At 28.4% G+C, this 14,803-nt stretch overlaps 1 protein-coding gene across 1 annotated transcript in view; it reads left to right on the top strand.

The window, feature by feature from the left end:
• Nucleotides 1-3,444, top strand: part of LOC113373015 (protein big brother-like) — a 38,279-nt gene extending 34,835 nt beyond the window's left edge. Inside the window, 1 exon segment of the mRNA XM_026613352.1 lies at nt 3,094-3,444. Within this exon segment, the coding sequence (XP_026469137.1) occupies nt 3,094-3,399 (306 nt within the window). The 3' untranslated portion in view covers nt 3,400-3,444.
• Nucleotides 3,445-14,803: the final 11,359 nt, after the last annotated feature.

Here is a 14,803-nt window from a genome sequence, read left to right as displayed (position 1 = left end):
AAGTTAATAGATATGCATGCGATTAGAAGTAAGGCAATTTTTAGTATTTTTCGTACATAAATTTGGATTTTTAATATCAATTGCACAATATTATGAAGATGTAAAACAGCCATAAAAAATATTTATTTCGAGCATTTAAAAAAATGGAATTTTAAAAACGTTAGTTTTTTTCTTATCTCTTTTATGTCCTTTACTGGACATCTGTCCAGTAAAGGACATTCAATAAATTTGATGAATTTACTATAGTCGGCCGAAAAGGACATTGTATACTACAAGGGCATGTTGGAAAAAACAACTCAGTAGTTGTTTTTCCATTCGATATAAAATTCACAATTTTTTATTGATAATTATATAATTTTATCTATTTACTTATTAAATAATTTCTTATAAATAATGATTAAGTTATTTCCATTTTTTATCAGGAGAGTTGATGGCTTAAATCCAGTGGCGCTTTTATGTTAGTACAGAACTTTAACTTACATTTTTTACCATTGATCAATGGTAATAATGAATTTATTTTATTTTTGTTTAAAAGCTGCATCTAGCTCTACTGTAAAGGTCTTGACAATCCCTGATATGATCAAAGGGTTAAACCTGAACCGTGCGAGGCGTGAACAAGCAATATGTAAATAAGGTCTATATAAACTTTGATATATTTTTTTGCCCTCTAAATTTGATACTTAATGTTTGCAGTCTCATTAATTTAAAGATTGTTATTAGCTTGATGTCAATCAAGATTAAAAATAGATAATTTTAACCCTCTATGAACTCGCATAACTTTCAGGTCACATTCCAAATTTTTCGATATTTTATCAAATAATTATGGCATAAATCTTAATTCTACATGGTTGTCAACAATGTCAACATTTATGTTCTCTGTTAGGCTTTTCAACCTGAAATAACATTTTTATATACAGAAGTGCGAAGCATTGTATGCTGCTGTGACTTTCAAAGTCACATGATTCATTATTATCAAATATATAATTACTGATTTTTTGTTTCTCTAATTTTTTTAAGTAAAATAAAAATTTTGCTCATGGGAGTAATATGTTTCTATATTGAAACATATTCATCATTCGAATTTTGCAACAAAAATGAGTTCCTGTTTTTGTTGTAGTGATGTATAATTGTTAAGATTAATAGCGAAATATTACCTATATATTTGAAGACACTTTGTATTCCCAAACGTCTTTAAATCATTCTGCTTACCTTTACCCTTATAAACCATTTAAAACAAAATCATTTCGTTTTATCGTTATTGCCTTCCCCGATCTACCTTCTGGCTGCTTCACATTATATCAATGTCCAAACCATTAAAACAAGGGTCTTTTCTAGGTCCAGACATCCGAATAATTTATGAATGTCCGTTCGTTTGTCTGTCCATCCGCTTAATAAAATATTTGTTCAAACCCCTTTTGAACCACACACATGGCTGCCAGAATTATAAATTATGTCGCGACTTCAATAATTTAACAATAATTTTTACACGCATAGTTTAATCGCTTTTCATGGGGCAGGTATTACATATGTCTTTAGGCCTTTAAACAATAGGAAAGGGTTAACTTTTTGACGTTAAATAGGGGTTGATAGTATAACTGATAGTTTTTTTTTTTTTGTAATTTTAATTTTCTAAATTGTCATTATATCCAATTATGTTCGTTATATTATTACGTTAGTGCACAATATATGATAAATAATGTTTTGTGTGTATGGATAGTTTCTGTAATTGGTGACAATAATCGCGGTGATCGAATAAAAAGTTATTTTATATTATACTGGATGACCCAACAGACGTTGTCCTGTACCCATGTCTACCATTTTTAATATAATATACTAATGTTTACTGTTTACCTAAAAATGATAATTATTGTTTTTTAAATTACTCTTCACGCCAGAATGCATATACATATATAATATGAGCGATGTTAAATGCAGAACTTCTTTAAATAAAATGATGAGCCCCAATTCCCACACTATATTGGAAATTGAAGTGTTTTAATAGTTATAATATAACCATAACCATAACATAACACTGGTACTTCATGTTGGATTAAATTAATTTAATTTTTTATTATTTAAGAAATCCAAAATTGCATGTTAAACTTCTCCTAATCGACATCGCGAGGGCCGAATTATATGTATTCATCTTTACTTTCCCATTTGTTGTTATAAAGTGAAAATTTTACGAATTTTAAAAATATTATGAAAATATTAGTAAAAGATGCAAAGAAATTATATATTGAAAAAAAAAAAACTATATTGAAAATTTAATATCCGAATCTTGTGTTGGCGCCCCCTAAGGCGTGCGCTCGTATTTTTCGCATGCATCGCATTAAAGGTAGGAGCGGCCCTGATTAATATTTAATTTCATATTTCGAGTGAATTAATTTTTTCATATGTGTATCATTGAATCTCCCATACATATACTGTATCTTATATTATTTTAATTTCTGGCACATCTCAGCTGCTTTTTGGCAATAATAATAGACAGGCATTTCATTTTTCTTATTCATAATCATAAATGTATTATACATATTCTAATATTGTCTAGGTTCATAAGTAAATTGAAATTTTTGGCAGATGATAGTTTTCATTTGTTTTTAATGCGCACAATGACTGGTCGTTTTTTGCATTTTTTCCATTTATTTGTACAATATATGGGAAGTATGTGCATCCCAGTATTTTATAATGTAGAATTTTTTTTAAACTTTTTTTAGATTTATCAAAATCCGAATAATCGTTTAAGAGGAGTATACAGTGAGTGCTTGTAATTTAATATGAACTTGATATAATAGCAATAAAGCTCAAATTGATTCTACTTTTTAGTTAGAAAACATTCTTATGTGAAAAAAGGGCTGTTTTTCGGGTCTGGCAATTATTCAATTTTTTCTCGCCGTAAGAACCATCCTTGGACTTAAACGAACATTTTAAAAAAAGAATTGGCCAAATTGGTCCAGGGGTTGTTGAGTTACGGGCTTACCAACACATTTTGCGACTCATTTTTATATATAAGAAGATTAAGAAAAATAATTATTAAAATCAAATTTATTTATATTTTTTATTACAATTAACAATTATCCTTTTCCCTTACAGGTTCACATCCGATCGTCCATGATAATGAACGGCGTCTGCGTGCGCTGGCGCGGGTGGATTGACCTAGAACGACTGGACGGTGTAGGTTGCCTGGAATATGACGAACCTCGTGCCCTTCAAGAAGACGCAATGCTCAGGGAACAGATCGACAGGTACAACCAAAGATTGAGAGATTTCGAAGAAAAACAAAGAGCTTACCGGACTCATCACTATCAGCCTGATCACCATAAGGCCCAAGAAGAATTAGACGTCGCTGGATATTATCATAGAAGACAAAACATGATGCCAGTTGCAACGAGGCGATGAAGTGTAGTAGAACTACATGTATGGCTTTGAGATGGTTTATTAGCACTGGATAAAAATTTGAGCACTGATTGGAAAGCATTATTGAAACCGAAGGAATAATAGCAAATATGTTTAGAGTTTTTCATAAACTCTTTAAATTATGTCATACAAATATGAATGTTTGATTAGTCGATTATTGTAAAGGGATCTAAGCTTGTATCATCTGAAGAATTTTTTTTTACTAAATCGGATGTTGGCTGGTTCATCATTAGATCATCAACAAAATATGTTTATATTGAATGATCAACTTAATTTTGTCGAAAAATGACCAAAATTATCTCTCATTTGGCAAATAGTGAGAGATTATCTGCATATCATTAAGATATAAAGCAAATTCATTTCGATGGGTCATAAACCGTCAACTTTTAAATATTGGAAGAAAAACATCACGCAAGATTTTAAATCTATGCGAATTATATTTTTAAATTTTGCATACTAAACATCATTACTATCAGTGACTTTTAACAAAGACTTTTTTGTTTTGTGAAAATATTTGCGCAGCAAGTGAACACAAATGTTCTGTATATATACATAGATGTTAATGGATTGTGATATACTTTGGGTTTGTTAAAATAGTATAGATGAATTTTTGATTTGTTAATAGAAATTGAAAGTCTCATAATCTCATTAGAATTTAATTTAAACTTTGAATATGATTTTTATATTTTACTTAATTTACAATCAACTACTTAATTTTGAAAGTGGTATTATAAAAATTTTCAATTCAAGTAAAAACGTTGTATGTTAAATATGTTACAACATTTTAAAATGTAAATTTTTGTATATAGTATTATTTGAATCATGTTTTATATAGCATGTCTGACACATTACACTCTTCTTGAATTGAATGTTTATATTTAAATCTTGATGTCATTATACATGTTTCTACTTCTCAAGAATTATAGTCCATATTACATTGAATTCTCAACTATAAATTATATAAAAATATAAAATTGATATTATATTTATTTGCAATAATTATGTGAGAATAACATATTTAGATAAGATGTATAAAAAACTATTGTATAGTTGTATAAATTGTATATGTATTTTATTTTTAATTTTTACGGTTAGCATATAAATGTTATTTTGTTTGTTAAAATTTGTATTATAAGAGTCCTAAATAAACGTATATCTGATTAAATATTTGAATATGGCGCCTTTTTGTTCAAATTAGTTTTGATTTTTCAGGTTGCAATGTTGGCATAGACATTTACCGCGCTTTTGTAAATGTCAAAGTTGTTAAATAAATTCGCAGTATTGTACAAGTGACTAGGCATAAGTGACGTAGTTATTTAATTTATTTTATCAAAAGTAGATGATAATATTTATTTATTGTTATCCTTAATATATCAGTGATAATAAACAAATACTTTAAAGCAGTATTAATATTAAATATCGATACTGTTTTGTAATAATTAATATGTGAAATCTGGTCAAAGTGACGTTACGCCGTGTGATGTATTTCTTCATCGGTAAGTGCATAATTGCTCTTATATATTGATACTCATGTTTTATTTTCTCCTATTATATTGATTTGTATTGAAATATTTATAAAGTATAATAAGCAGTGCACGATCGAAAAAAAATATCATTTGAAATTAGATTTGCATTTTGAAAATTAATAGTGAAGCACCTAGCCTATATGACAGGTGCTTTATGTTTTTGTTTGAGCATGTATATATAGAAGGCCTTAAAATATGTTTCGATATAGATTATTATTATTATTATTATTTTGACATATTTTAAGGCCTTCTATACAAACATGCTCAAACAAAAACATGAAGCGCGCGTCATATAGGCTAGGTGCTTTACTATTAATTTTTAAAATGCAAATCTAATTTCAAATGATATTTTTTTACCATCGTGATGGTTAATGCTTGTATTTTCTTTCTTTTATATGGACCTAAATTATGGTTCGATTACTGTCGATGATTAATTTTTTGCTGAATTTTTTTTAGATTTGTTTTGGATTGATGCAAAACATTGAACAATCATAATTCTTATTAAATATTAACTCGTGGTTTCATAAAATTTAGATTCATAGTCCTCATTTATGAATTAGAATATTATATCTAAAGTTATATGATTCTTCTCTGATCTTCATCTTGTTTTTTTTTATTTTATAAAAGTTTATATAATATGTGATAATAAACACACATTATATAAGCATAAGATATTATTTTACTGTACATCTCTGATGTCAGATCATTGGTTTCCAATCTTTTAGTACCTCGCTTCGTGTTCTTTTAGAAACATTAATGCGCCAACCTTAATTTTTTTTGCAATCTAATTTCATAAATATTCAATTGATATAATTTATTTGATTAACTACAATTCAATTCAACTCGATTCAAGGAAGGTTGGCATGAAAGGTTTTCCATTGCCATTTCACACCGCAGTGCCCGAAATTATAACAAAATATAATAAATAAATTATAACAAAAAAGTGACCAAAACGAGCTATTTTGCAAATATATTTTTGAACTCACTTTGCAAGAAAAAATGGACATCGCTGCTACACGATTTCAGGTTGCCAGAGCGGCTTGAACTCGCGACTTTTTCCACACGTGGTAGCGTGTTATAATTTAATGTACAATATGAAAATAATTATGTATTTATTCAATTTTTCATATGAATTCAACATTTGTGGTTTATTTTTGAATGTAGTATTTCAGAAACATTTTATATTCAATTTATTGTATTTTTTGTATTATTTCTTTTTTGCATCTATCAATTTTGTGAATAAGACATCAAAGTCTTGATTAACAAAAATAAATTATAACAAAAAAGTGAGCGAAAAGAGTTATTTTGCAAATATATTTTTAAACTCATTTTTTAAGTAAAAATGGACATCGCTGCTGCACGATATCAGGTTGCCAGAGCGGCTTGAAATCGCGACCTCTTCCACACAAGGCAGCATGTTATAATATGTAATATGAAAATAATTGTTTATTCATTCAATTTTTCATATGAATTCAACATTTTTGGTTTATTTTTGAAGATTTTAAAACCTACTCGCCCCTCTTGCAACACCCCCTCTGATGGGTTTTGCTCACAGAGCTCTGATCATTTTTTGCATCAATTCTCTTCAAAGTTATATATTTTAATAAAATATTTCTAAATTAAATGAGTGGAATTTTTTCTGCACTACGTTGATGTTGTTAGAGCCCATTGCTCGATCCGAATCATTAAGGGGCTGATTCTGCCGTAAAATATACCAATGTTATAGCAAGGCTATGTTACGTAGCAATTTTCATATACAGTGGTACTAAAAACTGTTAAACTGTCCTACGTGGTTTCTATGCAGTCAGGCGTTTTAGATGAAAAATCTAACTTAGCAAACGCCCAAATGTCAAAATACGATGTTATCAACTGCATCTTTGAGGTATGCCTTGATAACATATTAGTGAAGTTGCATTTTATGTGTAAAACGCCTGATCGCGCAGAAGATACATGGCATTTTGACCATATTTAGTAGCATTTTATTTGAAAACTGGAACATAACATAGCCTTTCCATAACATTGGTCTATTCTGCGGTAGAATCGGCCCATAAATCTAGATATTTTTATAGAATATGGTTTGATAACATATGAGTGAAGTTGCATTTTATGTGCGAAACGCCTGATTGCACAGAAAATACATGGCATTTTGACAATATTTAATAGCATTTTTTTAAAACTAGAACGTAACATAGCCTTGCCATAACATTGGTCTATTTTGCGGCAGAATCGGCCCATGAATCTTGAAATTTTTAATGTTAACCAAATTTACATCGATAAAGGAATTTACATCGATTATTTCGTGAATGTTTGGTACCTAATCTCGGATGCTAAAAAACGTCCTTCCTTATATAATCACCCTATTTGAATGTCACCCCTTTCTTTTTCTTTAAGACATTTTAAATTTTATTCATCCTACAACACGGTGTGCATTTATTCTGAAAGTTATCCCGTAAAGCCTTCGTATCCGATTTGTAAATCTGCTCAGAACGTAATCGCCTACGATGTACCGTTTCCTACGGTTTGATTCGCCTCGAGGGCGATTTTGCATTTGTCGAATAAAAAATAAGGCTGCGAATAGAGGGGCGAACTGCGTCTTTAGTATTTAAATATTCATCCCAAAAAAGCTACCGACTTAGGTATCGGTGTTACAACTCTTTCAGGAGCTGCTGAATAATCCATTGGAGAATGGATTTTGTAATGGTATCTTGGATTTTTTTTAACTTACTAAAGGTTTGGATGTTTTGCTAGGAAATTCCATTGGCTAATTTTATATTTTCTCGAGGCTTTGAGTCATTCTGAATTGCTGCACAATTAATGAAACTAAATACGGATTAGTAAATAATTATCGGTTGCGAATCATGCTGATTACTTTTTAGTAAAGATTGACTTGGCATTTTATCGTAATTAATAATGAAAAATTTTTATTAACGATTTTGATGCTACTTTGCATGATTATGGTCTTAACGAATACCATAAACTATTTCATAAACTAGTGCTGCATGGCATCGTGCCTTAAGGCAAATTACTGGTACTTCCTATACCAAAAACTAAATATTTAAAAAAAATTGCAAAATTTTGAAAAATTTTGAAATTTTTGGAAAAAAATGACTTTTTTGAAAAATTCGATTTTTTTATATTTTGATCTTTTTTGTATTTTGATTTTTTGACAAATTTTCAAAGCATACGCTCTGCATAGCCTATATAAATAATTTATATTTATACACAAAATGTAAACAAAATTTGTACTTTTGAAATTTTTGGAAAAAAATGACTTTTTTGAAAAATTCGATTTTTTTATATTTTGATCTTTTTTGTATTTTGATTTTTTTGACAAATTTTCAAAGCATACGCTCTGCATAGCCTATATAAATAATTTATATTTATACACAAAATGTAAACAAAATTTGTACTTATTATAATAATCTTGATAAAATATCTGATAATACGATGTACATATATCTAATGATCATTTTAACCGCTAAATGGCATTGTTTTTTTACTTTTTTTATTGGATTTCCGGAGACGCTAGACCTGCCTTTACAAAAATTTCACCAGTTGTTCATTTCGTCAATACAAATAAAATGCTTTTTGATTTATTTACTGGTACTTTTTGCCCCGTATCTCCGAAACGACTAGACCTGCCTTAGCGAAAAACTAATCAGTACGTCTCCTTATCAGTAGGAATTCATTTTTTTAATTATTCAAATTGGTTGATCTGTGCGTTTGTATCCGCACACACACATACATCCATTTTTTCTAAGGCATGCCAAAATGTTCAGAAACCTCTGAAACGTAAAGTTATATAAAAGTTTTCATTTTCGATTTCTTTTGCAATTTCTATAACTTACTTACCCTATGGGAAGTTAAAAAGTATTATAAGCCTTCGGATATTGGTTTAATTATAGCAATTCGCCAAAGTTTGGATTAATGGGCCGTGTTAAAATTTCAAAATTATATTGGCACCACTTTAAAGTTTCTAGATCTCAATTTTTGGAGTATAAGATCTATAGACTAATTATTTTCATATATCGCGAAGTTTATGCACGTTGTTTAAATGGTGTCTACAATTGCTTTTATGGCATTATTTAAAATATATTAATTTTTAATAAACGCATAAGCTAAGAATATTAGAGCAATATTAAAAAGAAATCGTTTTAACAAATTTATTATTTTGTTTGATCGGCTTCAATGATTATTATTGACTGCTAATTGATTATTCTGCATTATTTTTCAGTATGACCCAAAGGATAAAGGCTTCCAGCTATCTCAAACAGATCCTCTTTTAAATATACGTTTTAGTAAAAATGATTACTAATTTTCGACTTTCTTTATCATTAATCCTGGTAGCATAAAAATTATAAACCCATGTGTAATAGTATTTTTGTCATAATCGTGAATGATATCAATGAAGAATTGACGTCGTTGTACGCAATGTTAAATAAGAGCTCGAAAATTTTAAAATATATTTAACTTCCCGTAGGGTAAGTTATAGTAATCGCAAAAATCTAATATGAAAATGTTTGCATATCTTTACGTTTGAAAGATTTCTGAACATTTTGGCATACCTCAAAAAATTGATATATGTGTGTGTGTTTAGTATGTATGTATGTTTGGATACAATTTTTCGTTTCAGCAATTGGCCTTAAGGCACGATGCCATGCACCACTAATTTTGTTTTGTAGGTTTTATGGAGATTGTGTTATTTGGGCTTGTCTTACATAAGCTTCAACCCGAAGCCTATAGATTGTTTTATATTACTCAAAACATTGTTAAAATCTTTATGGCATAGGTTTACTACTGGGTAACATTTTAGATCTATAATTTAATATTTCATTTATCATCAAAATTACTGAATGTCTTCCTTTTTGTAAAGACAGATTGTAATTCAATAAAGAGAAATAAAAAAAAAATCTTTATGGCATAACACATTTAAAGTACATTTTGAGTTACGTTTATTTAATGTAAGACATTTTGTTGATAGGCTTGTATTTCATGAATAATATATACTCTTTTATTTATATTCCCAAGCACTTTACCTACCACATTCAGCTTTTCTTCTTCCAAATCATGTGAATTTCATTATTCGGTCCAATGCCTAGAACCCACTGTTTATTTGCCCAGCGTCTTAAGCGGTGTTTGATAAATCGGCAAATAATGTCAGCGATTAGCAGAATACAGATCACGAGGGCAAATAACGGCCTACGTGTGGGATCCTGACAAATTGTTCAAATACACCTTAAACACGATTCCTTACTTAGTTAGATTTAATATAATCGCCCCCGCAAGGGCCATAAGGGCGGAACATCAATTGTTCTGTAGGTTGATAGTACCACAATCATCAAAATCATCATGATTGTTGATTGTGGTACTTATAAGATTTATTTGAAAAACTTGATTATCTAGCACTACAAGTCTACAACTAGACTAGACTAGACTAGATGTTCGGAAACGACAGACTTGATTAATTATATCTGCTTTTGAAATTTTCATTAATAAATTCACTCTTGACCAGCACTGTTATAATAAACATTCATTAACCGATAGTACGACGTTCGCAAAATTTAAAACGGTGATAATAATATTTTTAAAATCAGTGGATTGGAATAATTATATTCTCCGCTGATTCTCTAAGTTTAACCTGTATCAAAAATGCTGCAGCATTGTTCTAGATTATGATAATATTAATTATCAGTTTGGATATTTCACTTATTGAGATAATTCTGCAATAGTGGTCTTCAACATTCCATAAAATAATTGAAAGAAAATTTGTTTTCTTACAAAACAACAACACCCGAAATGTATAAATTCTGAATTAGATCTTGCTCTTTTAAAAAACGTTTTAAAATATGATTAATATTTATTTTACATGAGAAACTCCGTTTCCTGGATTCATTATTTCAGAAACTTAAAACAATTGATATTTCTGTGTAAAATATAAATATTATTAAAATGTTAAACATTAAAAATATATAATACATAATACATAAATCTGTCCGAAATTATTCTATACAAATTCACATATAATTTGAAGAACAAATATATACTCAAAAACTTCATTTAAAGATTAGTTAAAAAGATAACGATAAAGGCTAATTTTGGTATGATGGTGTCTGAGAAGGTCATACCTTATAATATATCTTCAAAAAGTTTTTCAAAAATGTTAATGATTTATAAAATTACTTGTCTCTTAGTTTTTTTTAATACAGGTAACCCCCGCATAACACGGTAGTTACATTCCGAAAAAGTAGCGTATTATGCGAATTCGTGTTATACGGGACAAAGACCTAGCACAAAAAGTGGATTACGTTCCAAGAATTCAAAAATACATGATACATATCAGGATTTTATAATAAATATTGTTATATATATTATTTTGAAGTGATATACATTACATGAATTATGTTTTTTCGTCATAATTAACTGGTAAGTATTATCCAATGCGATTCTTTTTTGCAAGATATTTTCATCCTCTGAGCAGTTTTCTGTACAACTTCCAGATTTGTGCATTATTTTTTTGCAAATAAAATTATAATTGCGAATATTTGTTTTTACCGAAAATATATTTATATATTCACCACATACAAAGTTATCTTTATTTAAATTTTATGCTCATTTTATTTAAAGCATCTTTGTTTGAGATTATTTGACTAATCGTTCGGATAAGCCTAGAATTTTTTATCTATAGAACGTACGTGCTCGAATAATAAATATCAAATTAGTTATTTTTGCAATAGTTTCATCACATTTATTGAGCTATTGTACTGCGATTTTACTAATTTTAGATTAAATAAAGTTTGATTTTCATAAATTTGACTATATTTTTATTTTATTATGCATTTGCTCAATTCTGAAACCGTGTTAGAGCAAACCCGTGCTTTAAAAGTACCGTGTTATAAGTAGTAAGGCATCAATTCTCAAACCAAATTTGAGCGAATCCTCAAATACCGTTATAGAAGTACTTAATGGTATGGAATGTAATTAATAGTAACGAAAAATTACTAATAATATTAAGCGTTTTAATACAAAATGACATTTTAGAACTTTTTCATAAGACTTTGGATAATAGCTAGAAAATAGTTCTACAGTTACATCACTTTGAATTGCTCGCTAATAATTTAATTAATTAAAAAAATGTACATATATTTGTAAACAATATAATATTAAGGTATTTGAATCTTCATGTAAAATCAATGTACATACATTGATTTGAGTCAAATAAAGCAAATGTTCAAACTTAAAAAAAAAATTGAATTGCTCGCAGAAGTCTGTAATAATCCAATATAACCCATAAATACATTTTTATATGTATCTTGCCGATATTTGTAAAATTTTGGGTCATCATTGTTGAATTTTCTAAGAAACGATATATTTCAATTTATTTTTTTTTCTACAAAATATATTCCCAAATATTTCTGAACGAAGACTTTCGAAGTGCGCGCAAAATGAGCAATGGTTTTCCGAAAGCCTCTCGGAACAATTCATGACGACCGGCTACTGTTTGATTTATAATCTGACATACATCCAATATAAGTATTACAATTGTGAATAGCAAAGTAGTTTACAGGGGCACGACGTTAATCGTATACATAAAAACATTTTCACCCTTGCGAAAGATTTTAAAGCACTGATGTTCGAGCTAAGCCAACTATTTCCTATGAAAAACCATGATTAAAATTAATAAAAGAAAGTTTGGTAATTGGAAATGCCCATTTAACTTCATATTTTTTTTATTTAGTTATTTTTTAAAAAATACCGAAAAAAAATTAACACTAAAAACAGATTGCAGAACAAAGTCAAATAAGAAGTTCATTCTATGTCGTAACGGTTAAACAATAATTTTGACTTTTTATATAATTTGTATATTACTTTTTTGCTTCAATCATGTTATTTTGTGTATTTTTTAAAATGTTTAAGAATTTTTGTTTTATTTATACAGTGAATCATTAGTACCAATTATTTCTCAATCTAGATAATAATTGTATTATTAATAACTGATATTTATGAAATCACAAATTTCTAGTGCAGAATTCTTAGCGAATTGAGTATTTTCCAATCAGATATTACATACTTGAAATAATACTGCAATATTTACTAATAATTTCTACTATGAAAAACATATTTATTTAGCCAAAATGAGTCTACTAATTAACCTATCAGATTATTTTATTGTATTAAACAACAGACATTTATGTGTCTTCATTTTTTATTGTCATTTTATTAGATTTATCACATGCGTAAAATGTTTGATTTCCAAATAATTAATACAATTTTTAGTATGACTTTTCCGATATTTTTTACTTTGCAACCCCTGCTCTATCCATCGGTATTTCGTTACATACAATAATGCATTCATAATAGCCCTGAAATATATTTCAATTCATACATGAGGATTTATTTGTGAGTAGTTTCTATGGGCATTAGAAATTGAGATTTGTTAAATGAAATCAGAAATGTTTATGCAAAATGTTCACGCATCAGCGATTTTGTTCATTCTATTCGTAATGCAGCAATACTTCAACATCAATAGGTGGATAGGGAAAATATACATTTTTCTGGGAATTTTGATTTATGTGTTGACTTTTAAGGAGAATCATTATGGTTTGGAGTGTCATTAATATTTTACACATTTTAAACATGTAAACAAAACGCTAGTTTATGCCTTAATGTTTAGGATAATCGTTGTTAAAAATCGAATTGAGGAAAGATTAATCATTTCAAAAATTTTGAAGAAATTAAAGCACGATCTTGGGGAAGTATAAGCAAAATGATAATAAGGGAAATATTGACCTAAAACTCTTCCTAAAATTATTTATTATTACTGAAATGATATATAAATACTTTTGTTAATCACAGTGGTTCATTAAAAGAAGAAATTTAATTCTACAAATATGATTTCAATGAACCGAAGAAAATGTTTAAGGAGAGAAATTGGGAATTGGGACATAAAGTAATTAGACATAAATTAAAATTAAAAATCAGAAGTAACAAAAATGTAAATATTGTATGAGAAACAATTTCATTATGTAGAGTCATAAGACGAGAAAAATTTATGATCGAGACCCATAATTTGTTTATCACAACAAAGTATATAGATTAGTATATTAGATATAGAAGTTCTTTAATTAACTATCTAAGTTTTAAAGTTTAACTATTTTTGCAATGATTTATTTGATACTACAGGATAACATTTTATAATCCGACTAAGTACATCATTCTCCATTATCCAAAAAGTTTTAAATCCATAATAAGCACTTCAATTTGAGCACATGAGTAACTAACTAGTAGGCATATGTATATATAAATTTGAGTCAAAAGCTATTAAATAGGGAAACTTCTATATATAGGGGAAAATATTTTTTTTAAATAATAACTGCAAAGGAACCCCCGGTGATCTGTCAACAAAGCTTCCTCTGTTACAATTAGAATCACTCGCGCCCTTATGTGACAGGGGGTGCAAATGTACGGGACTAGTTCTGGAAAGAAAAAGCTCGTAAATAGAATTGATCGAGGTATCCTTATTTGTCATTTACTTTCATTAGAAGGAAAAAATATAAAAAATCTCACGAGGTGGATTTTTAAGTTTACCTGCTACTAAAACTAGCATTAAAAATAATTTAAATAGTGATTTTTTAAAATTGATATCGATTTTCTCCAAGTAAGTAAAAAATATGACTAGTATCTTTATACAATAGATTAAAGTTTGGATTAATCTTCTCGACATGAAATGAAATAGTTTAAATTCAGTTCCAATTTTACATTTAAATTTCTATATGAGGGTGGATCAAAATGTCCAGAATTTCATTAATTCTTACATATATACATACAGGCATACGTACGTATGTAAATGTATAGATATACCT

The sequence above is a fragment of the Ctenocephalides felis genome, unplaced genomic scaffold (genome assembly GCF_003426905.1).
Source record: "Ctenocephalides felis isolate EL2017-DRISC unplaced genomic scaffold, ASM342690v1 CF-g0.4_SCAFFOLD_01604, whole genome shotgun sequence".
NCBI lineage: Eukaryota > Metazoa > Arthropoda > Insecta > Siphonaptera > Pulicidae > Ctenocephalides > Ctenocephalides felis.
This window is presented reverse-complemented; position numbering and strand designations above follow the sequence as displayed.